The sequence below is a fragment of the Mobula birostris genome, chromosome 14 (assembly GCF_030028105.1).
Source record: "Mobula birostris isolate sMobBir1 chromosome 14, sMobBir1.hap1, whole genome shotgun sequence".
In the NCBI taxonomy this organism is placed as follows: Eukaryota; Metazoa; Chordata; class Chondrichthyes; order Myliobatiformes; family Myliobatidae; genus Mobula; species Mobula birostris.
In genome coordinates, this window is record NC_092383.1 from 43,019,581 (window position 1) to 43,045,717 (window position 26,137).

The following is a 26,137-nucleotide window of genomic DNA, read 5'->3' on the forward strand; positions in this document are numbered from 1 at the left end:
TGCAGTTTGGGAACTGTTCGGTCACCACCACAGAAATCTGAGATTTACAAAACATTGTTCATATTATCGGGGTACAAGATGGTAAGTGTGCTCTCGGGCCCGGTGTGCCGAAGCTTGGTGTGGTGGCTGTTCCAGATTCACTTGGCTTCCTTCTGTGTCATGGCTGAATTAGTTAGAGGGACGCAGGATAAAGGTGGCACAGAAGCAATGGATCGCCTTCCCCACGGATTACAGCCCCGCATAGTACAGCTATTTGTCCATACCACGGGGATCTGTCCATCGCGTGAGAGTTAACTTGAGAAGCAGAGAGGACGATGGTGGGACATGGGAAATGAGATGTGGGCAGTGGAAGGTGGGACGTGGTCAAGGCTCCGACCCAGTACTTGCATATTCCCGAAGTTTGACGTTTGGCTTTCAGAACTGGTAATCCCGAGATTAGACTGAATTACAATTGAGCCAATCATCCAACTATCAATTTAAGATTTTGGATTAAGAATTTTGGATTAAAGTAAGATATGAGGGATTTGGGCTTATATGGCTAAAAACAAAGGTAGGGTGAAAATTGACAAGGATACTGCACATAATGTCAAAATTTAGAATAAATTTTGAAGATAAGAGTTGAAGAGCTGGGGGAGTTATAGAGGGGGAATGTTGAACTTTGGAGGGATTTAAATCTCCAATAGTGTAAGGTTTGCTTGAGCTGATAGCTAAAGTAAGATAATGAGGTCTTAGTTAAATTTGGTTAGATGGCAACATTTTTAAATTGAATTAAAATAGTAACAATTATATTGTTTTGCTTGTGTCTGACATTAATACTTTATCTCAAAGGAATCCTGTCCTAGAGTTCTACAGCAGCTGCCAGAATTTAACTTGGATTAGACTGAACTAAATGTATCTAATTAGAATCATTGCCTGCTGAGTTATTAACATCACATCATTTTAGGTTAGCTAGACTTTCTCTGACAAGTATGTCAGTAAGAACAGAAATGGGAATGTGTGATAGATATGGCCAATGCCTTTTGGGGGGAAAACTCAGATAAAGAGATTAGCAAGCCCAGAAATATGAATGAAGATTTTAGCATCATTTATGGAAAAGACATCCAATTACTATTTATACAGTTGTCCAATTTTAAATTTCCTCAAAATTAGTCTTTCTATCATCCACTTGTTCTTTCTTTTTAAATCTTTTTATTAAATAAGTATACAAAAGGTAAACCATATAAGCACTAATACACTGTTAGAAATTACAGGAGATATTAATACCGAAAAAAAATTGATACAAACAGTGCAATTTAAACATAAAATAATAAGGTAAAATAATAGTATACTAATTTTATATATATATCAATAGAGACAAGGAAAAAAAACCCCAAAAAAACACACCGTGCAACTAAACTAAAAGCAAGGCAAAGCAATGGGCTAACTTGGAAACAGGTAGAGCTAAAAAATTTAAAATCACGTCCTCAGACCTAACCTTCATTAAAAACAGTTAAAAAAAGCAAGAAGGGAATATAAATATGAAACAAAAGAGAAAAAAAATTATATTAAATGAAAATATTGAATAAAAGATCTCCAGGTCTGTTCAAACTTAAATGAGGAATCATAAAGATTACTTCTAATTTTCTCCAAATTTAAGCATAATATCGTCTGGGAGAACCAAAAAAAGGTAGTTGGAGCTTTAGGCTCTTTCCAATGTTGTAAGATACATCTTTTCGCCATTAGAGTAAGAAATGCAATCATTCTACGGGCTGAAGGGGAAAGATTACTGGAAATTTTAGGTAATCCAAAGATAGCAGTAATAGGATGAGGAGAGATATCTATATTCAATACCTTTGAGATATTATTAAAAATGTCTCTCCAAAAAGTTTCCAGAGTAGGACAAGACCAAAACATATGAGTTAAGGAAGCTATCTGCCCCGGACATCTATCACAAAAAGGATTAATATGAGAATAAAAATGAGCTAATTTATCTTTGGACATACGTGCTCTATGAACAACTTTAAATTGAATTAGGGGATGTTTAGCACAGATAGAGGAAGTATTGACTAATTGTAAAATCTGCCCCCAGTCATCCACGGAAATAATAGACCCCAATTCTTGTTCCCAATCTGACCTAATTTTATCAAATGGAGCTTTCCTAAGTCTCATAATAATATTATAAATAATAGCGGTTGCACCTTTCTGACATGGATTAAGATTAATTATAGTATCTAAAATATATGTAGGAGGAAGCATTGGAAAGGAAGAAAGTATAGTACTTAGGAAATTTCTAACTTGAAGATATCTAAAAAAATGTATTCTTGGTAAATTATATTTATTAGATAATTGTTCAAAAGACATAAGGGAACCATCTAAAAATAAATCCAAAAACCGTGAAATACCCTTAGTCTTCCAAATTTGAAACACACGATCCGTGAAAGAGGGAGGAAAAAATATGTTACCTAAAATAGGGATCGCTAGCCCAAATTGGTTAAGATCGAAAAATTTTCTGAATTGAAACCAAATACATAAGGTATATTTAACTATCGGGTTAGAAACCAGTTTGAGGTGTTTCAAATCGAAAGGAAGAGAGGAACCTAAAATAGAGCCAAGTGCATAGCCCTGAGCAGATTGTAATTCCAATACCACCCATTTAGGGATGGATAGTGTAACTTGGTCAGGTAACCAAAATTTCATATGTCGAATATTAATTGCCCAATAACAGAATCTAAAGTTAGGTAATGCTAAACCTCCATCTCTCTTAGCTTTCTGTAAATGTATTTTACCCAGTCTCGGGTTTTTATTTTGCCAAATAAATGAAGAAATTTTAGAGTCAACTTTATCAAAAAAAGATTTTGGAACAAAAATCGGTAATGCCTGAAATATATATAAAAATTTTGGCAGAATAAACATCTTAACTGCATTAATACGACCAATCAAAGTTAAATATAATGGAAACCATTTAGATGAAAGTTGAGTAATATGATCAATTGAGGGTAAAAAGTTAGTCTTAAATAAATCTTTGCGTTTATAAGTAATTTTAATCCCAAGATATGAGAAATAATTATTAATCAATTTAAACAGAAAGTTATGATACAAAGGAAGTTGTTTATTAATCGGAAAAAGTTCACTCTTACTAAGATTTAATTTATAACCTGAAAAAAGACTGAATTGTGCTAATAAATCTAAAGCAGCAGAGATAGATTTTTGAGGATTAGAAATATATAAAAGTAAGTCATCAGCATAGAGTGATATTTTATGGGACTTTAAGCCCCGAGTTATCGCAATAATATTTGGAGATTCTCGAATGGCAATTGCTAGAGGTTCTAATGCAATATCAAATAATAAGAACTAAGAGGACAACCTTGTCGAGTACCTCGAAAGAGAGGAAAAAAAGGTGAGCTTAAAGAGTTAGTACGGACCGAGGCCATAGGAGAATGATCTAGCAGTTTGGTCCAAGATATAAATTTCGAGCTAAAATTAAACATTTCAAGCACCTTAAATAAGTAAGGCCATTCTACTCTATCAAAGGCTTTTTCAGCATCTAAAGAGATAACACACTCAGGAACATTTTGTGAGGGGGTATAAACAATATTTAACAGTGTGCGAATGTTATAGAAAGAGTAACGACCTTTAATAAAACCCATTTGGTCTTCCGAAATAATAAAAGGGAGAACTTTTTCTAATCTGTTTGCTAATAATTTAGAAAAAATTTTAGAATCAACATTTAATAAAGATATTGGTCTAAAAGATGCACATTGAGCAGGATCTTTATCCTTCTTTAATATTAGAGAGATTGGTGCTCTATAAAAGGATTCGGGAAGTTTACCAAGTTTTAATGAAGCCTTGAAAACCCTACCGAACCAAGGGATTAATGAAGGTGCAAAAATCCTATAAAATTCCACGGTAAACCCATTAGGGCCAGGAGCTTTCCCCAGGTTCATAGAGGAAATAACATTCTTAATCTCATCAGTGGTAATTGGAGTATCTAGCATAGAAGACATATCCTGTGAAATCTCAGGGAAATCTAGGTTATCTAAAAAGTCATTCATATATTTAGAGTCTCGTAAAGACTCAGATTGATATAAGGAAGAATAAAAATCAAAGAAGGTTTGATTAATCTCCGCATGATCAAATATCAGTTGATCATTTTGATTATAAATCTGATTAATTTGAGATTTAGAATAATTAGACTTCAATTGGTTAGCCAACAATTTGCCAACTTTGTCACTGTGTACATAAAATTCACTTCGTTTTCTTTAATTGGTTTACAATCGAAGACGAAAGTAATAAACTATGTTCCATTTGAAGTTCAGTTCTTTGTTTATACAACTCCTCAGAGGGAGCTGTAACATATTTCTTATCAATTTCCTTAATCTTGTCCATAATGACCAGCTCCTCCTGCTTCAGCTTCTTCCTCAAGGCAGCAGAATATGAGATAATCTGACCACGAATATAAACTTTAAAAGTATCCCAAAGAATGTTCACAGAAATATCCTCTGTATAGTTGACTGTAAAAAAAAGATCAATCTGTTAATTCATAAAGTTAACAAAATCCGAGTCCTGAGGCTACAACGAATTAAAATGCCATTGTCTATTATTTTGTGCGTTGACCTGAATTTTAATAGAAAGCTTAAGTGGAGCATGATCCGAAATGGTTATAGAGTCGTAATCACATTTAATCACTGAAGAGATAAGCCGAGAGTCAATAAAGAAGTAATCAATTCTTGAATAGGAATGGTGAACATGTGAAAAAAAAGAAAAATCTTTTTCCATCCACTTGTTCTTGTAAAGTTTTTCTTGTCCATTAGATTTTTGAAAGGGATTTGCCTTCATCTAACTCCTGTTCGCTGCAATCTTACAAAGATAATTCCTCAAAGGCTTGCTCTACAGCTGGATTATGAGTTTTTTCCCAATTTGCTTTATTTGAACCCCTGACATAAATGGTGAAAACACTTACAAGGTCTCGGCTCACACCTCATCTTCATTTTAAAATATTTTTTATTAATTATTATTGAAAATCAACAAAAAATACATTAAAGTAATCAAGTCAACATGTCAATATGTACAATAAGAATTAAATTATCAAATAACTGATTAACAAAGCTAAACAATATATCAATAATAATAAGAAAAAACAAAAGGTTAGAACTTTTTTTTTTGGAAAAAAGAAAGAAGGAAAAAAGAACCCCTACTAACTAAAACAAAAAAACCCGAAAAAAAACCCATTGGGAGCACAATCCCGGAGCTATACGCCATACAAGCTTCCATAAAAGAAAAACATCAATCTGCCAACCAAATCCATTTAAACAAGAATCAGAAGGGGACCATCTTAATTAACTCAAATCAAATGATAGTAGTGGGCAAAACAACCCCACCTTTTCTCAAAGTCAAATCGAGGATCAAAAGTTGGACTTCTGATTTTCTCCAAACTAAGACATAACATCACCTGAGAGAACCATTGTATTAAAGTGGGAGCAGAGGCATCTTTCCATTTCAATAAAATAGCCCTTCTGGCTAATAATGTGACAAATGCAATTACATGTTGGTCTGATATAGAAATACCATGAATATATTGAGGGATTATACCGAACAAAACTGTCAATTTATTAGGTTGTAAATTAATTTTTAAAGCTTTAGAAATTGTAGAGAAAATAGATTTCCAAAACTGTTTCAATACACAGCACAACCAAAACACATGTATCAATGTAGCTGTCTCAGTTTTACATCTATCACACTGACTATCAACATTAGGAAATATTTTAGACAGTCTCTCCTTTGTCAAATAGTAACGATGTACAGTTTTAAATTGAATTAGAGAGTGACTGGCACAAATCGAAGAAGAGTTAACCAACTTCAAAATTCGCAACTCTGTTATCAAGGCTCTCTTTCCCAATCTTGCTTAATCTTAAGTAAAGGATAATTGTACTGTTGTTTCCCAATAAAACCTTTCACTAAAGAATTCATTTTTAAAATAATGTCTAACAGGTCAGAATCTTGTATATATGGAAAATTACTTAAATATTCTTGTAAGAAATGTCTGACCTGAAGATATTGCAAGAAATGTGAGTACGAAAGAGAATATTTAGTTACTAATTTCTCAAAAGACATTAATCGGCCTTCTTAGAACAGATCCATGAAGGAATAAACTCCTTTATTCCTCCAAAGAGAAAAGATAGGATCACTAAGTAAAGGTTTAAATAAATAGTTTTGATAAATTAAACTAAGAAGGCTAAATTTTTTAAGATTAAAAAAATTACGAAACTGGTACCAAATTCATAATGACTGCTTAATCATAGGATATAAATTTAGAATAGAAATTTTGGCTAGTTGTACAGGTAAAGAAGCTCCTAATAACAAAGTTAAGTAAAATTGTTTCGACAGCTTTCAATTCCAAATCAACCCAAGGTGGTCATTCATTTTTATCAGTACAATATAACCAAGAACACACATAATGTATATTAACAGCCCAATAATACATTCTTAAATCAGGCAGAGCAAGACCTCCATCCTTTTTTAATTTTTGTAATTTTTGGTCTTTTATTTTTCCAAACAAAAGATGAAATAATAGAATCAACCTGATCAAAAAACTTCTTAGTTAAAAAAATAGGAATATTTTGAAATACGTATAAAAATTTTGGTAAAATCAACATTTTAACTGCATGAATTCGGCCAGCTAACAAAAGTCTAAGTGGATTCCATCTACAATGTAATTGCTTCATAAAATCCACTAAGGGAACCAAATTAGCTCTATAAAGGTCTCCATAATTTTTAGTGATGATAATACCTAAATATTTAAAAGAGTCCGTAACTTTAAAAGGAATGTCATCATATATAGAAGCAGAATCATTTAGAGGAAATATTTCACTTTTATAAAGGTTTAGTTTATATCCCAAAAACTTTCCAAATTCATTTAATAATTTCAATAAACTAGGAATGGATTCTTCAGAATTTGAAACATAAATTAAGAGATCATCAGCATAAAGGGAGATCTTATGAATAGTCCCATCGGCCCAAAATGTTGACTCTTTCATCTTTTTCATAGATGCTGCCTGGCATGTTGAGATCCTCCAACATTTTGTGTGGGTTGCTTGGATTCCTAGCATCTGCAGATTTTTCGTGTTTACAGTGTAAGGATGTGCAGCGACAGCCTGCAAGTCTTGCCCTGCTTGCAGTGCCAATCTACCATGCCCACAATTTAATAATCTTAATCTGCACATCCTTAGAATGTCGCCTTTTGGTATTAAGTGCTGGCCTTTTTTGTGATGCATGTATCATTTCCGTGATTCAGAAAGTTATTCCATAAGTAGCCACAAATTGAGGATTTGCCTGGTTTTTAACGGCAAGCTGGCCTGGTAGTGGCATCTGGAAAGTGGAAATCAACTTCCCAGCCCTTTACTTCACCCCTTCCCCTCCTTTCCCAGTTTCACCAATCATCTTGTGCTTCTTCCTCCCCTCCCCACAACTTCCAACTCTAACTCCTCATCTTTTTTTCTTTAGCCCTTATGAAGGGTCTTGGCCTGAAACATCAACTATACTCTTTTCCATAGGTACTATCTGGCCTACTGGGTTCCTCCAGCATTTAGTGTGTTGTTGTTCGTGATTGGACACTTTTAAAGGGTAGGCCTTGAACTGGCTGTTTCCTGATCAAAGCAAGCCAGAAATACAAGTGATTTCGTAAGCCATTCAGTGCCTTGAACCTATTTTGTCACTCCGAGATCCTGACTGATATGTGTTCCAGATCCATTCACCTGCTGACGATCTCTGTCACTTGTGGTCCTTCAATAGCAAAAATCTATCAATCTTAACTTTAAAATTATTGAGCTGACATCTATTATCCCTACCTTCTTATGTATGAGATGTGGAACAATTTACAATGACCAGTTAACCTACTCAGTATGTCTTTGGACTGTGGGAGGAAACTGGAGCACATGGGAAAATCCACGCCTTAAAGAACAGTGCCAGAATTGAACTTCGTACTCTGGAATGCCCCAAGCTATAATAGTGCCATTTTAGCCACTACGCTACCATAATGATTCATTATTAGGGTCAGATGCAAAATAAATGAGCCTTGGATTGGACGGACTCCTGTTAGGCTCCAGAGGTGGCCGGGGTTCAGCAAAAAATGGAGATTAGAGACCCTAGAAGCAGGAAGAAGTGTTTGATGTTTTAGCCCACTGTGGTACAGGTCAGTGAAATCTGTAGTTTAATGCAATTTTGGTAGGATCTTTCTCAACTCTACTAATTAATTCCTATTAAAATGCTTTGTCAAATCATTTGTTTATAAGTATCCAAAACTACACAGTGTACTCAGATGTAGTTTAACCATGACTTTGAGTAGGTTATCAAAACTTCTCTTTATACAGGCAGTCCCCAGGTTCTGGAACGGTGCTCCTCCTGGGTACTGAGCGTAATATGAACTGCATGTAAGTCCAAAACGAAAGAAATCTACTGTGATGGGAGAGTGAGTAGGTGCAGGAAATTTGGCTGCTAGCCAGCCTCACTTGACTCATCTCTGCTTGACTCAACCCTACCCCTTATTGTTGGGGGTTTGATGGTGGCAGGGAGCTGCTGAAGAGAGAAGGCAAGTAGAAATGCCCCCATCTCACCTGACAGAAGATGCTTACAGCTCCTGCAACAACTGGCATATTCATCTCCATTCATCTTGTCACTCTTGTATCTTTGGACTGTTCTTAAGTTAGGCATACATAATCTGGAGAGCACCTGTACTTCCTATGATCCGAGAAGTCACTGCTCAGCAGTGAAAATCAAGGAACAGAAGACACTTGAGCTAGATTGGTGGTCTCTCAAGAAGTATCTACTTTAGGAGAAATCCCAGGCAGAGGAGATTGGGATTTTATCCAGGCACTGGAGAAGCACTCATACCATGTATCTTGTTCTAAAACAAAATGCTAAACCTTTGTGGTTGAAGATTATCATGTTGGCTGTAAATTAGCCACACTGAAGGTGAGGAAAAAAAGTGGACAAGCTATTTCAAAAGCTCTCCTGCCTAGTTTCTACTTGTTTTTCTGTTTTGAATAAAGTTAAAATTACCTACTGTTCCCACCATCGGTGCAATTACAAGAGCTAAAATGTAGTTGAATTGAACACAAAATTGATAATTCACTTTTATTTTTTTTACGTCAAGTTAAAGCTTTCATGCCATTTATTCTCTTCTTTTGCGTAATCTAATTAGAGGTTTATGAATTCTTTTGTGCTCCAGTGTACAAACTCATTCATGTAAAGTATAAACTTCTGAAACAATGGCTTTTTGAATACAGTAGTTGCATTATTACCTAAGATATATCATAGATGACTGATTGAAATAAAGCTGAATTGGCAGCAATTTAATGTATTTAGCTGTTGTTTTGATTAAAGATAGTATTTTTCTTTATGGTTACAGTTGCTGGAGCATATTAAAACACAGTTATACTGCCTTGTAAAATTACTGTAAAAATGCATGAATTTTCATAATTAAGCTGAATGGTATGTGTTCTAAAATGTTCATCTTTTACATTTACAGGCTTCTATTTGTCCAACTAAATTATCAGCTAGTCAGCAAAATAGAATGATAAACAATATTACTCAAAAGGAAATGATTTATAAAGAATTTTTGGAGAAGTTGAGTAAGGAAAAGTCTGTATTGGACAAAGTAAAGGCTGATGAAGTGGCAGCAAAGAAGCGTCTCCGAAGAGTATTACAGGAGATGGAACAGGAAAAACTGATGGAAGAAGCAATTATAATGGTGAGAAAAATGCTGTTTATATTGCTGTGTAAATATAACCGTTGTATTTTACCGTAATGGCCCATATCACACAAGATTTGGACCTGCATACAACAGGTAGAAAAATGCTATTACAACAATACTACTACTACTACTACATCGACTCGGGCCTAGGGGGCCGGCGTCAGGCACAAAGGCATTACAACAATAGTTATATTAAATATTACTAATTTTATCAAATTTTTCTCTTAAGTACGTATTATAATCCTGGCTAGATTATCTATTTGAATTAATTTCATTTTCCTCCTCTGGTTTGATGGTTTCAACTGCATTGTTACTTTGTGTTGATCCTATTCAATATAGTTAATGACACAGAGTCATAGTCGTAGAGTACTACAGATCAGAAACAGGTGTGTAGGTCCATCTAGTCTTTGCTAAACTATTATTCAGCATGATCCTATAAACCTGCACCTGGACCATAGTCCTCCACATGCCCCCATCCATGTTCTTACCTAAGCTTGTCTTAAGTGTTGATATCAAACCTACATCCACCACTTTCTCTAGCACAACCTCACCACCCTCTGAGTGAAGAAATTCCCCCTCATGTTTCCATTAAATTTTTCACCTTTCACCCTTAACCTATGACCTCTAGTTCTTGTCTCACCCAACATCATTGGGAAAAGCCTGTTTGCATTTACCCTAACTATACCTTTCATAATTTTATATGCTTATCAAATCTTCCCTCATTCCCTCATTCTCCTGCGCTCCAGGGAATAAAGTCCGAATCTATTCAGCCTTTCCCTGTAACTCAGGCCCTCAAGTTGTAAATTTCCTCTGTACTCTTTCAAATGATTGATATTTTTCTTGCAGAATTGCACACAATGCTCCAAATTAGACCTCACCAACTTCTTGTACAACTTCGACATACCATCCCCAACTCCAGTGCTGATTACTCTGATTTATGATTATCAATATGCCAAAACCTTTCCTTATGACTCTACCTACCTACGTTGCCATTTTCAAGGAATTGTAGATCTGCATATCCAGATCTCTATGTTCTACCACACTCCTCGGTGCCCTACCGCTCACTGTGTAAGTCATACCCAGGTTGATCCTCCCAAAGTGCATCACTTCACACTTGTCTGTATTAGATTCCATTTGCCATTTTTCCAGCTGGTCCATATCCCTCTGCAAGCTTTGATAGTTTTCCTTGCTGTCCACTACACCCCCAGTCTTAGTGTGATCTGCAAATTTTCTGATCCAGTAAACTGCATTATCATCCAGATCATTGCTATAGATGACAAACAACAACAGACTCAGCACTGATCCCTGTGACACACCACTAGTCACAGGCCTTCAGTTATAGAGGCACCCATCTACTACCACTCTCTGGCTGCTCCCGCAAAGCCAATGTCAAATCCAGTTTTATACCTCATCCTGAAAACTAAGTGACTGGATCTTCTTGACCATCTCCCTCATCCTGAGTGCCAAGCAACTGGATATTCTTGACCAACCTCGATGTGGAACTTCGTCAAATGCCTTGCTAAAGTACTTTGTAGACCTCACTCGTGGCTAAGGGCATTTTAAATACCACAAGGACTGAAGTCAGGTTCTGGGGATTTATCCACTCTAATTTGCCTCAGACAGGAAGCACCTCCTCCTCTATAATCTATATGTAACCCCCCCCCCCCCGCCACCCTCAGGGTCACTCGGCTCACTGTCGTCTAGGGAAACAGCCTCGGCCCCGCCAAACTGGGTAATTAGTTTGTGTGGATGTTGTGTGATGCACCCCACCCCGCCCAAATAACAGACAATACACCAGATACGATTAAATGATTTACAGTTTATAGATATTACTGGAACTATATAATTAAGAGAGAATAAAATATAAAAGGAAAATAAAAGGCACCACACTTATCAAAGTTCAATCTCTTCGTGCACAAAACAGTTGGAGCTCAAGGACCTTCCTCTTCACCCTGTGACCCCTCAGACCACCTCGGAGCATAATGGTCTATGATCTTACTGTTGTTTTGCCGCAGTTCTATAGACTCTGTGTCCATCTCCTGAGTAAATATAGGTGCAAAAAATTCATTTAAGATATCCCAGTTCTCTTTCGGCTCCATGCATAGGTGACCAGGCTCATCTTCAAGAGGACCAGTTTTGTCCCTTACTATCCTTTTTCTCTTAGTATATTTGTAGAAGCCCTTGGGATTCTTTATCACCTTGTCTGCTGGAGCAACCTCATACATTCTTTTAACCCTCCTTACATTTCTCTTGTATATCCTATACTCCTCAAGTACCTAATTTATTCCTTGTTGCCTAGAATTTATATGCACCTCCTTCTTCTTGACCAGGGCATCAATACATCTCAAAAACCAAGGTTTCCTAGACCTTTGCCTTTTATTCTGACAGGAACGTTTAAACTTTGTACTCTTAAAATTTCACTTTTGAAGACCTCCCTCTTACCAAGCACACCTTTGCCAGAAAACAACCTAATCCTATCCACACTTGCTAGATCCTTTTTTGATTCCATCAAAATTGGCTTTTCTCCAATGTAGAATCTCAATTCGCGGACCAGACCTATCTTTTTGCATAATTATTTTGAAACTAATGGTCTTGTGATCACTAGATCCAAAGTGTTCCCAATGCATCTGCCCTATCTTGTTCCATAATAAGAAATCCATTATTGCACCTTCTCCAGTTGAGACCTCTATATATTGACTAAGGAAACCTTCCTGAACACTTTGACAAACTCTATCCCATCTGGCACTTTTACAGTAAGGGAGTCCAATATGTGGAAAGTTAAAATCACAACCTTATGTTTCTTGCAACTAGTCTGCAGTATCGCTACAAATTTTCTCCTCTAAATCCCACTTACTATTGAGTGGGCTATTCCATAATCTCATTAATGTGGTCATCCCTTTCTTATTCCTCAGTTCCACTCATATAGACTCCATAGATGAGTTCTGCAGTCTGTCCTGTCTGAGCACTACCGTGACATTTTCCCTGACTGGTAATGCCACCCCGCTCCCTTTAAACCCTATAATGTCTAAAACAAAGGAACCCTGGAACACTGAGCTGCCACTCCTGCCCCTCCTGTAACCAAGTCTTACCAATGACTGCAATGTCATAATCCCATATGCTGGTCTATGTTCTCAGGCCATGTGCCTTACCAAAATACCCCTTGCATTGAAATAAACACAACTCAGAACATTATTCCCTCCATGTTCACCTTTTATATTCCTGTGTTTGTAACAACATCTTTTCTCACAACCACTCCATTATCTGCCCTACTCTCTAGACCTCTGCACCTACTCTCTAGACCATGCACCTCTAGACCTCTGAGGAGAGTTAATATTTACCTCGTCTTGAGTATTTTTATTTAGTTCTGATAAAAATAGGGTTTTGCAGGTTTGCTTTTAAATGTGTTTTGGGGTTTAAGTCTGTAATGATTCTGTGCTTCTTTTAGATTTTTTTATGTAGAAGGACTTTAATTTTACTGTCACCAAATTGAGAAGGACTTAGTTGGAGCAGTGATGGTTAGTTCTTCCTGTCTGTATCTGAAGAGCATCCCAGACAGGACTGAGCAGTGATTGGTGGAGCAATTAACAGTTACATTTTTCAGCAGCTCACAGCTTTGTATGGTAGTTTGAAATAGTGGACCTCCACTGTAGTGGGAAAACAAACTTTATTTGTACTCAAATTATGTAACTGATTGGTATGCAACTAAATTCAATGAACACTTCTTTGAGTTGTTTCACTGAAAACCTATCAGCATTATTCTTTGGCATTATGAGACAGTGACTAATCTCTTGATGGTTAGCTAATAAAGATTATCTTTACTTGGCAATCTCTATTTAAGATTGTTTGAATACAGAACATGTCCTCAAAAGACTTTAGTCTTGTAGGTAAGATGCAAATATTGCTAACATGGAAAGGAAGGTAATTATTACAAATTAGTACTGCTGCCACAAAGAAAATCAAATTTCATGATGTATGTGAGTGATGATAAACCTGACACTGATATGGTCTCTGTTGTGGACTGAGTGGGAAGGGGGCAGGAAGAGGGGAGGGAGCATCAGAAAGACATTTTGTAATGATCAATAAACCAATTGTTTAGAATCAAATAAGCTGGCCTGGTGTCTCAGGGCTGGGTGTGTCTTCATTCACGCCACTCACCGCCCCGGCACTAGTTGTCTGCCACCTGTCCCACACCCCTCCTGCGACTCTCTATCCTTATTATTCCCAACATCCTTTGCTCCCACCAGATTTACAAAGTCACTCTCCGCTCTACATTGACATATATAATCATGTGCAAACGTCGTAGATGCCCTAACCTTGTATGTTCCTAAGACATTATAGATGTGGTGTTTAGTTATATTCTTCAGGGGAAAAAATGGTATTATGCAGTGAGATGTTGCTTGTTCCAAACTTTGTACTGAGAAAACTCAATCAAATAATTAGGAAGATTTTGATAATTAAAATGCTAATTAAGGGTTTAAATTCCATAATATTGTGTTTCAATTGTATTCAAGTTTTCAGACTCTAATGCTGACTTGAATTGATTGCTCAAGATGTTCTTTAGATGACCCTGCTTTACATTGATTGTGATTCTTATCTTTTACATTCCTGGTCTATTGCTGTCTATAATAGACAGAAAAGAGAAAAATACTGAAGGCCAAGCAGTTGGAGCAAGAGGAAAGGATAGCTAAGGAGCTAGAAAGAATAAAATATGAAAATCTAAAAGATGAAAAAATGAGGCAGCATATCCGAGAAAACAGGCAAGTAGAAAAAGATGTTATGTTACTACATTACTTCATTACATTCTCAATACTGCTCTGTAAGGAACACCAAGGCAGAAATATACGTATCTTACAATGAATGACCGTTATTTTGTTAATAATGCCGAATAAACATTGAAATCCTAGATCCCTAGATAAGCTGTGATTAATATTGCCTTAGCCATCTGAAAGTTACAATTTTCAGATGGCCAAGAGGATAGTTCTTTCATATTTACAACTCCTGTATACCTATCTTTTGTTCCTTGTTCCATTACTGTCTATTGTAGCCTCATCGTGTGTGCTATTTAATCACTCCTGCTTCAGACCTGATCAAAGACTGATCATAATGTTCCTTCAACTTCCTCATTGATTTTCCTTGTCTCATGCTTACTACTGTTGTATTGTATTATTAGAAATCATGTGTTTCATGATAGACTCTTAGCAGTCTTGTCGTAATCTTGTTCTCCCGACCTGAGCATCCAGTGATTAAATGCCAACTGCTCTACTTACTAAGAGAGTTCTCTGCCGTGATTCTGACTGCAGTTCACATACCATCAAAGGCAGATGTTAAGCAAGCACTTGATATATTGAATGCCATGATTATCAAACAAGAAAGAGCCTACCCTGATACCTTTCTTAGTCTTGCTGGGGACTTCAATCAGGCTAGCTTCAGGAAATCTCTGCTCAGTTACCGTCAGTACATCACCTACAGCACCAGGGATCCCAACACATTTGACCACTGCTATACTACCATCAAAAATGCCTACCATTCCATCCCAAAGGCACATTTCGGGAAACCTGATCATCTGGCTGTCCTCCTCCTACCTGTGTACAGGCGGAGGCTGAAGAGCAAGGTACTAGAGGTATGGACAACAATGAGGTGTCGTGGAAGGCAGAGGAGTGGCTACACAATTGCTTCAAGTTAGTAGACTGAGCCATGTTCAAGGACTCATCAGAGGACCTGAATGAATATGCCATGGTTGTCATGGACTTTATAAAGATGCTAATGGATGAGTGTGTCCCCACAAAGTCATTCAGATCCACAATCTGTTGAGGGTTAGATCAGTGACATTCTAGTCTGTCATCCAAGGAAAATAAAAGAGGTCCAGGTGTGACAACTGTGGCGGGGCTTGAATGCTTTCGCCTCCTACAAAGCAAAACCCAGCAACAGAAATGGCAACAAGGTTTTGCTTCCAGATGAGCTCAAAGCCTTTTATTCTTGCTTTGACTGACGGAACATGGAGGCACCTTCACGAGCTCCCACAGCTTCCAATGACACTGTGATTTCAGCCCTCTGAAGCCGACGTGAGAACTTCCACCCACAGAAAGCATCAGGCCTAAACGGTTTACTTGCCCGAGTACTGAAGACTTGTAACTGGCTGGAATGTTTACTGATACCTTCAACTTCACGGTTTGACAGTGAGATACCCACCTGCTACCCTTCCTTAATGATTATCATCCAGTAACACTACATCAGCTGTAATGAAGTGCTTTGAGAGGTCAGTCCTGAAGAGTGACTTGGATCCATTCCAGTTTGCCTACCATCACAATGGGTCAACAACAGCAGATACTATTTCATTTGCTCTTCATTCAGCCTTGGAACAGTAAGATGTATATATCAGGATGCTCTTCATTGACTGCAGCTGGGCATTCAATACTGCCATCTCCTCAAAACTAATCAATAAGCTTCAAGACCTTGGCCTCAATACCTTTTTGTGCAACTGGATTCTCCATTTCCTCACTTACAGACCCCAGTCAGTTTGGGTTGGCAGTGACACCTCCTCCACAATCATCATCAGCACAGGTGCACCACAAGACTGTGTGCTTAGCCCTTTTCTCTACTTGCTTTATTCTTAAGACTGTGAGATTAAGTACAGCTCCAATGCCATATTTAAGTTTTCTGACAACACCACTGCTGTTGTTTGAATCAAAGGTGGTGACAAATGGGCATATAGAAGGGAGATTGAAAATCTTGTTGAATGGTGCTACAACAATCTCTCATTCAATGGCAGCAAAACCAAACAGCAATTATTGACTACATGAGGAAGAAACTGGAGATCCATGAGCCAGTTCTCATTAGGGGATTGGAAGTCGAGAGGGTCAGTAACTTTAAATTCCTTGGTGTTGTCATTTCAGAGGGTCAGTCCTGGAACCAGCATGTAAGTGCACAACTGCATCTCTACTTTCTTAGAAGTTTGTGCAGATCTGGCATGACATCTAAAACTTTGACAAACTTCTATAGATGCACAGTGTAGAGTATTCTAACTGATTGCATCACGGTCTGGTATGGAAACACCATTGCCCAAGAATGGAAAACCCTACAAAAAATAGTGAATACAGTCCAGTCCACCACAGGAAAAGCCCTCCTTACCATTGAGCACAACTAAAGGATTAGAATATTCTTACATCAAATACATGCTAACCAGTTTGGGTCTGTATTCCTAAGAATTTAGAAGAATGAAGGGTGACCTTTTTGAGAGATGCTGAAGGAGCATGAGAAGCTAGATGTTGAGAAGCTTTCACTAGTCAGAGAGTCTTAAATGAGGGAATATAATTAAAACATATGGGTCCAGTCATTTAAAATGGTCTTTAGAAATCTTTTTGCAGAGGTTTTTTGGAATTCTTTACCTCAGAGAGCTGTGTTTCTCTGGGGTAAAGAAGTAAATAGATAAAGTTTTGAAAGATCAGGGAATTAGGGGTTTTGGGGACTAGGACAAAAGAAGAGATGAGGCTGGTGTAAATCAGCCATGATCATATTGAGCTGAGAAACCAACCAGCCTACTCTTGTCTTGTGTTTGAATTACCATTAGTTAATATGTTATGAATTGTTCTTTGTGTTTCTACATATTCAAATTAGTCTTGAGCTTCGTGAATTGGAAGCCAAGTTAAAGGCTGCTTATGTGAGTAGAGAAAGAGCTGCCCAGATAGCTGAAAAAGAAGCAAGTCGATTTGAGAAGATTGTAAGTACTGTTGAATATTAACACGTGAATGATAAAAACAAATCTGAAACCCAGTAGTGCACAGTTCTAAAGGTTGCAAGTCTATAAATTTCTTTAATTCTCTACAGACTGATTTCAGTGTATGTGATAAAGTTAAATTATTTACTTTTAATGAACCTTTTATACTGCTATTTTGAGAAGGTATTCATCTTTTGCTAGCTGCTATTTTTTAAAATATTAGTTCAAATTATTCTACTTAATAATTTTTAGCAATAATTGTCCTTAATCTGACTTCTATGCCTTCTTAATAGTTTAACTTACATTTTAAAATAAAAACTTCATTTTTAACAAATGTTTCCCACCTGTACCACCTGACTGCTTCTATGCAGGTCTGAAATACTTTTTATTCTACATAATACTGTATATTTTGGAAATTTCTCTTTTTCTTATACATTAGCCTGCTTGGATGCAAACTGATTTAAAAGGCTAACTAGGAACAGAAGTTTTCATTTCGCTTGTGTCTGATTTTTAAATTACCAATAAAGTTTGTATAAGATAATGCTTGGCTTTGTTTGCAAAATATGCCTCTTAAAATGTATTATAGATTCAAAATATGTATTAGAAATACAAGGAACTGAAGTGCGGTGAACACAAAAAGAATGCAGAACCTCTGGGGAAATGAGATACTTATTTTTTTGAACTAGAAACAAGAGGCTGAGCTTGCTAAATTAATGAAGAAAGAACATGAAAGGGCCACAGCAGAGGAAGCTAAGGAAGAACAGAAGCGCCATGAACAGGCCTTAAAATATCAGAAGGAGCTTGAAATGCAAGTTGATGAAAATGAACAAAGGAGACAGGAAGCATATGATGAATTCTTAAAAGATAAACTAAGGGTAGATGAAATTGTAAGGAAGATCTATGATGAAGATCAGAGGTAAACTTTATTTCAAGCATTTGCTGTTTTTTGAGTTTTGTCCGAAGAATGTTGTGCAATGTAAAGATATATTTCTGAGCTTAAGTAATTGCTACTTTCAGAAATGTTTTTCAAGGTGAACTTGTGTTTAAGTAAAATGTAGCATTGTCAAGTTGTCTCCTGGAGGTCAGCGAGCACGATCTGTGTATTTGGTAAGAGCAGTTGGATATAATGGCCTCTGTGAGGTGTCATGAATTGATATCAAAGCTTCACATTTCTATTCAATATCTTTTCAGTTATGTTTAAACTGAGCTCATATGACCAATTTGTCAAAAGTGCTAACTAATCATGAATTGAGAGTTAAAGGGAAAACTTCTTTACTCAGAGAGTGGTAGCTGTGTGCAACGAGCTTCGAGCAGAAGTGGTTGAGGCAGGTTCGATGTTGTTGTTTAAAGTTAAATTGGATAGATATATATGGACAGGAAAGGAATGGAGGGTTATGGGCTGAGTGCAGGTCGGTGGGACTAGATGGGAGTAAGAGTTCGGCACGGACTAGAAGGGCCGAGATGGCCTGTTTCCGTGTTGTAATTGCTATATGGTTATATGGTAAACAATATTATTTGGGAGAGCAATTGATATGCTTCAGTTGAACTTGGTAATTCCCAGATAGTAAGCAGAAAGATCAGTCAAAACATAAGTCCCATGAGGTACAATCTATGCAATTCGAGAGATATAGTACTTAAAAGCCATGATGCCCCATGAATGACACTGCTTCTAGAAGAAAATGATTTGAATAGTTCAGCAAACAATATTTAAAAGTATTTGTATTGGACAAGTTGATCACATAGCCCACCTGTATTGGACAAGTTGAATCACATAGTGTACATTTAAATTTTTAATTTGTGTTCCAAACTTTCATAAATGAAGGCTTAAGGGAATTCTAAATAGCTGTTGATTACTCAGTCATCAGACAGTAGAAAGCTGGATTTTAAAATTATTTTTCTGCCCTATCTTGAAAGTAATATTCAAGTATGAAGTGATCATCATACAAAGGCAGCTTCTATAAAACAAATCATCATTTATCACTGCATAAACATTAAATTTTCATCACTTTTCACATGAGTATCCCTAATTCTTGTGCTTGTGATATTAAAAACACTAATCACTACTTTTATTTTAATCCATTCTTTTTGCACAGTGAAAGGGAGCAGAAGATGCAGAAGATGAAGGAAACTCAGAGGTACATTGAGGAGTTCCAGAAAAAAAGAGCCGAATGGAAACAAATGGAACGGGAAAAAATGGAAGCAGAGAACAGAAAGATATTGGAGTTTGCAAATGCACAAAAGAACAGAGAAGGTGAACGAATGGCTAGAGTCCGAGAACAAGATCAGCGTAAAGAAATGTTGTACCAAAAGGTAAGATAAATCTGTTTGCAACACACATAACATGCTGGAGGAAGAAGTTCTGACGAAGGGTCTCGGCCCAAAACATCGACTGTTTATTTATTTCTATAGATGCTGCCTGGCCTGCTGAGTTCCTCCAGCATTTTGTGTGTGTTGCTTTGAACTACCAGCATCTGCAGATTTTCTCATGTTTGTGATAAATTTGTTTGCTCAGTCTGTCATGACTTTCACATTGTATTTACCCAGTATTTACTCAGGAGACAGACACGGAGTCTATGGAAGTGAGACAAAGTAGCATCATTTTCATGGACTCTATACCAGATCACAGAGCAGATGCTTGCAGTCCTGAGGCAAATTAGGGTGGATAAGTTCCCAGGGCCTGACAAGGGGTGCTCCTTTACCCTGTGGGAGGGATGTGCCAAAATTGCCGGGGCTCTAGCGGAGATATTTAAATCAACCTTAGTGACAGGTGAGGTCCCAGAGGACTGGAGGATAGCTAATGTTGTTCCGCTGTTTAAGAAGGGCTCTAAAAATAAACCAGGAAATTATAGGCCAGTGAGCCCGACATCAGTAAAGGCAAAGGTATTCTGAGGGACTGGCTATTTAAGTATTTGGGTAGACATGGACTGATTAGGAATAGTCAACATGGTTTCGTGCATGGTAGGTCATGTCTAACCAATCTTATAGAATAAAGTTGATGAAGGCAGGGTGGTGGATGTTGTCTACATGGACATTAATAAGGCGCTTGACAAGGTCTCGCATGGGAGGTTGGTCAAGAAGGTTCAGTCGCTCTGCATTCGAGATGAGGTAATAAATTGGATTAGGCATTGGTTTTGTGGGAGAAGCCAGAGAGTGGTTGCCTTTCTGACTGGAGGCCTATGCTAGTGGAGTGCCACATGGATCGGTGCCAGGTCTGTTGTTGTTTGTTATCTATATCAACAATCTGGATGATAATGTGGTTAACTGGATCAGCAGTTTTCTGGATGACACCAAGATTGGTGATGTAGTGGACAACAAGGAAGACTGTCATGCCTTGCAGCTGAATCGTCTAGCTGGAAAAGTGGGTTTAAAAATAGCAGATAGAATTTAATGCAGGCAGGTGCAAGGTGTTGCACTTTGGTAGGACCAACCAGGATGGGTCTTATACAGTGAACGGTAAGGCACTGAAGAGGGGGCAGAACAAAGGGATCTGGGAATACAGGTCCACAATTCATTGAAAGTGGCATCACAGGTAGATAGAGTTGTAAGGGAAGCATTTTGATACATTTCCGCCTTAAGTCAAAGTATTGAGTACAGGAGGTGGGATGTAATTTTGAAGTTGTATAAGATATTGGTAGGGCCTGATTTGGAGTACTGTGTGCCGTTTTGGTCACCTGTCTAGGGGAGAGATGTAAAAAAGGTTGAAAGAGTACCGAGAAAATATACAAAGATGTTGCCAGGACTGGACGACCTGAGTTATAATGAAAGATTGAATAGGTTAGGACTTTATTCCTTGGAACATAGCAGATTGAGAGGAGATTTGATAGAGATATACAAAATTGAGGGGTCTCGATAGGGTAAATGCAAGCAGGCTTTTTCAGCTGAGGTTGAGTGGGACTACAACCAAGTGTTATGGGTTAAGGGTGAAAGGTGAAAAGTTGAAGGGAAACTTCTTCATTTAGAGGGTTGTGAGAGTGTGGAACGAGTTGCCAGCACAAGTGGTGCATGCTCAGTTTCAATTTTAAGAGAAGCTTGGATAGGAACTTGGATGTTAGGGGTATGGAGGGCTATGGTCCCAATGCAGATAGATGGGAGTAGGCAGTTCAAATGGTTTGGCATGGACTAGATGGGCCAAAGGACCTGTTACTGTGATGTACTTTTCTATGACTATTCTATATTACTGAGATTTTTAAAAAATTCCGACAAATAAATGACTTTTTCTTCAATATAGCTTGCTGCAGAAATTGAAAAGGAACGCTGTGATCGTGAGGAATTGGAAAATGTCAGACAAGAATTGTACCTAGAAAAAGTAGAAGAGGCTCGAAGACAACAAGAAATCGTTAGTATTGGAAAGATCTTTTGCCAGTTTATTACGAAGTGTTGCATTATTTTTGGCACTGTATGTTGAGACAATTTGATTAAAAGGTGCAGAAATTGTACCTTTGCTGAAAGATGCCTATCAAATTGAGTCTGTACACATCTATTCATTCATTATGGAAAGATACTGACCTGAGAATGTAATTGGGAATTGGTATGTATTGTCACTTTTCATGGTACAGCAAAGTTCAAATTATCCACTAAAACAATTCAATGATGTAAGATTTAAATTTTTATTTTTACAGGCAGATTTGGAAAAACAAATTTGTCAACGCCTTGAATTACAGCAGACATACCAAGAACAAATGGCTTTCAAACAGAAGCGTCTGCAGGCAGAGAAGGAGGAAGAAGATGAGTTACGGAGAAAGATGATGGCCAAACTTGCAGAAGATGACCGTATTGAGCAGATGAATGCACAGAAGCGACGTATGAAACAGCTTGAACATAAGAGGGCTGTGGAGGAAATCATTGAAGATCGACGCAGACAATTTGAAGCAGACAGAGTATGTTGTGAATTTTATTTGAAATTCAATTATTATTTACAACTTATCATTTTCTATAATCATTAATATTCCATGTAACATTTCATACTATAATATTTTAGCAAGTTTTAAATTTCATTTAACAGAAAATGTGTGTGCAATGTATATGTACAGATATTCATACTAGAGAAAAAGTTTTATATAGATTTTATTTCAACTGTATAACGTGCCCAAATTCAGTTAGGATTTAGTGTTTAGTGTATGGGTATCGAGTTATGAGAAGGCAAGAGTCTTTATTTCTCTGCAAATGGATTCCAGTAAATTCTAATGAATGTCTTCTAACTAGAAACGAGAACTTGAAGAACGCCAAGAAGAAGAGAAGAAGGCAGCAGCTCTTAAGGCTATAATCGAGGAAGAAAGACAGAAACTTCTCAAACAGCATGCCAGTAAACTACTTGGTTACCTTCCAAAGGTATGTTATGAGAGAAATATTACCAATTTGAAATTGATTTGAATTTCAGAGCTTTTATTATTTACTAAAGATATTATAGAGAGAAGCAGTGAAATGTGAAGTAGCATTTGATTCTCGAACTGTTCACTATACAAGATCGATTGCAGAGATAATCCTGGTATGGCTGGTTTTATGTCTGCAAGCTGCAATCTAACAATTGATGTTGATATAGGGGTCTTCAAGTACAAACTGTTATGGTATGCGCCCAACCGCACCAGCCTCTGGGGTTTAGATGCTTCAGTTCTCTAGAGTATGGATAGCTGGTATGGTCCCTTTAAAGATTCTAGAGCACTTTGCTAATTGGCAGCCATGTTTTGGAGCCAAGATTTGGATATTTATTGAGCATCTGAACTTGGGTTCAGCGCACAATCGTCAGCTCAACATTGGTTCAGTCTGCAATTGTGTTTAGGATTTCTGTCTCGTTTGGATTCTTGACTAGTCTCATCAGTTTCACATTTAACATCTAGTCAAGAACCCTGTACTCGTCTCAGTTTTGAAATTGTGTCTTGATTCTTTTCTTGGATACACCAGCACTTGTGTCCTTAACATCATTGTCTAGGTCTCTCGTCACACAAACCTATTGTTTTTCCACCATGTACCCGAATGATGAAGCAGTAAGCAGGTAGTTTATACTGAAATGTTCCTATAGCTTCCTATTTCTATTGCATCAGATTGCGTGTGGAAAGGAATTATTTCCTGGCCGTTTTACTGAATTTTTATTTTAAGCAAATCTTTAAAGAGTAGGACAAAAACAATGAAGAAAACTAATGTATTTGTTGCTGCTTCCTCAAATTTCAGATGAATATTGAGTTGAAGATGCATGCCTACAGTTATCATAAAAAGCACTTGGTATCAAGTTTTTAATGATCTTAAGTTTCATTGAGACTAAAGAACAACTTAAGACTCCCAAACGTTAAAATATATCCCATATCTTTTGTGGGATAATTAATAAACAATGGAATTACAAAGGTTAGGTCCATAAATTGTTGAAGTAAAGGAAGAATCAGTTAATTAATGTTGAAACTGGAGCCTTTTCTTGCATAAAAGGAGAGCTAGCCTGAGGGGAAAAATTTGAAGGTGTACAGGTATTGTATTCAGGGTGTGATTATTAATTTATGAATCATAGAAGTTGGAGGGTTAATGCTTTGGCAGGTGATGTAGTTCAGGGAGAATAATTTTGAAAATTTTAACACAAAGTAGTCAGGCTTGTAGTTAAGCAAAATGTAAATGTTCTTCACCTCTGACTGAAAAGGTACATTGACAGGGAGATGGAATTTAGGATGAGATAGTTTGGAAGAGTTTTGAAAACATCAACCATATTCTAGTTTCTGCTTTTTGAGATATTTATTGTTGAGATGTCAAAATAATTTACAGAGAACTAGAGAGGTATCCGCAGTTAATTTTGTGTTTCAAATAATGTTACAAGACAAGAAGATGATGATAGTGGCCATTAGGGATACATTAGAGTGAATTCTAGGAGGAACCGTTTGAGGAAATACACTGCCAACCTGTGTGAGGTGGAATGAAGGAAAACTGGTAAAAATGCTGAAATCAGTGGTGGGGTAAAAGGCACAGGGAGGAGTTGGTGAAGAAGGCAATGATAGTCAAAATCAAGCATTTATCTAGTGACCTCTAGTGCAGAGGAGTGCTTGCTTTTAGCAGACAGAAAAAGTAGAATTATAATTGTTATGTTGGTGGGACTTGGTCCAGTGGGTCTCAGTGAGACTTGCAAAATCCTTGGAGGAAATGAGTGTTTCTGGAAGAGAGGTAACAAAGTAACTAAAATTAAAATGACAGGAAACCTATTGATGTGAGCTAATTGTATTTCCAAATGATATTTATTATATAAATCTTAAGCTAAAGAAAAAACAACCATTAAGTTAATTGTTTTGTGTCTTTAATAGGGAATTTTTAAAGATGAACAAGAGCTTGAGCTGTTTGATGATGCCTTCAAAGAGAATTTCAAGAAAAGAAATGCCAACCTGTTTTCAGATGAAGGATGGAATTGTTCAACCTCAAACTAATTGTTGTATTTCATTTCATATAGCAAATTTATCTGACATAGCTACATAGGCTAGCGTCCATTACTCTTGGACATAAATTTGTATTGATTCCCTTTTAATAGGAGAGTTGAAAATGTACCTGATATGAATGCTGAGGGTTTACTTCATAAATATCAAAAATAAAATTTTAATTACAGGTGTCCCTCGCTTTTCGAACGTTTGCTTTACGAAACCTCACTGTTACGAAAGACCTACATTAGTACCGTTTTCACTTTCAGAAGGTGTTTTCACTGTTACGAAAAAAACGCGCGATAAAAAATCAGCGCACAATAAAAGGCAGTGCGCGCCCCGAGCAGCCGCTCTCCCCGGATTCGGAACTGTATTCTCGCTGGTATTGCTTAAACACATGCCTGTGAGGAGTCGTTTGCAAGATGAGTTCTATGGTATCGGAAAAGCCTAAAAGAGCTCGTAAGGGTGTTACACTTAGCATAAAACTAGACATAATTAAGCTTTTCGATCATGGTGAACGAAGTAAGGACAAAGTGAGTTTGGCTTGTGGAAGCTGACGAACATGATGTTGAAGAGGTTTTGGCATCCCATGACCAAGATCTGATAGATGAAGAGCTGATGCAATTGGAAGAAAAAAGGATAACAATCGAAACCGAATGAGTAATGATAATGTACGACTTTAATTTTGAAAGGGTACATCAGTTTAGGGGATATTTGCAGGATGGTTTGAGTCCTTACAAAGAACTGTGTGATAGAAAAATGCGCAAGGCTCAGCAGTCAAGCAAGCCTTCCACATCGGCCACAGCAGACGATGAACCTCGATCTTCGACATTGAGGCGGGCAGAGATAGAAGATAACCTGCCTGCCCTAATGGAAACAGACGATGACGAGATGACACCCCAGTGTCCCACCACCCCAGGCCATGGACAGATGCCGAGTCGCGGAGAATGCAGCGGTAGCCAGGAGGCACACAGCACATCTTTAAGAAAAAAGCCGAAATAAACATGCTAATTAATTAGGTGCCGCCCGGCACGTAATTGTCAGCCCAGATCAGAGACGATGCAATCGGAAATCGGCACTGATCTGGGCCAACAATTATGTGCCGGGCGGCACCTAATTAATTAGCATGTTTATTTCGGCTTTTTTCTTAAAGATGTGCTGTGTGCCTCCCGGCGACTGCTGCACCCCTGCATGCTTCGCAGAACGGAATCGGTTGGCGGCCCGGAGGGTGGGGGCCACTGCACCACCCAACCTGCGACGACTCAGCCTAACACACCATCATCAGTGTGCTCGGCGCTGTCCCGATTCCAGTAAGTG

At 37.5% G+C, this 26,137-nt stretch overlaps 2 protein-coding genes across 2 annotated transcripts in view; one reads left to right on the plus strand and one right to left on the minus strand.

The window, feature by feature from the left end:
• Positions 1 to 25,011, plus strand: mns1 (meiosis-specific nuclear structural 1). The gene is made up of 10 exons (XM_072278454.1): positions 1 to 81; positions 9,503 to 9,724; positions 14,357 to 14,484; positions 17,342 to 17,444; positions 18,128 to 18,357; positions 19,535 to 19,751; positions 21,670 to 21,777; positions 22,061 to 22,318; positions 22,644 to 22,769; positions 24,713 to 25,011. Exons 1-10 carry the CDS (start codon positions 79 to 81, stop codon positions 24,830 to 24,832), a joined length of 1,515 nt encoding a protein of 504 aa, XP_072134555.1. The 5' UTR covers positions 1 to 78; the 3' UTR covers positions 24,833 to 25,011.
• Positions 4,428 to 26,137, minus strand: part of tex9 (testis expressed 9) — a 118,795-nt gene continuing 97,085 nt past the window's right edge. The window contains exon 13 of the mRNA XM_072278456.1: positions 4,428 to 4,490. The gene's annotated coding sequence lies outside the window, so the exon portion shown is untranslated. The remainder of the gene's footprint in view (positions 4,491 to 26,137) is intronic.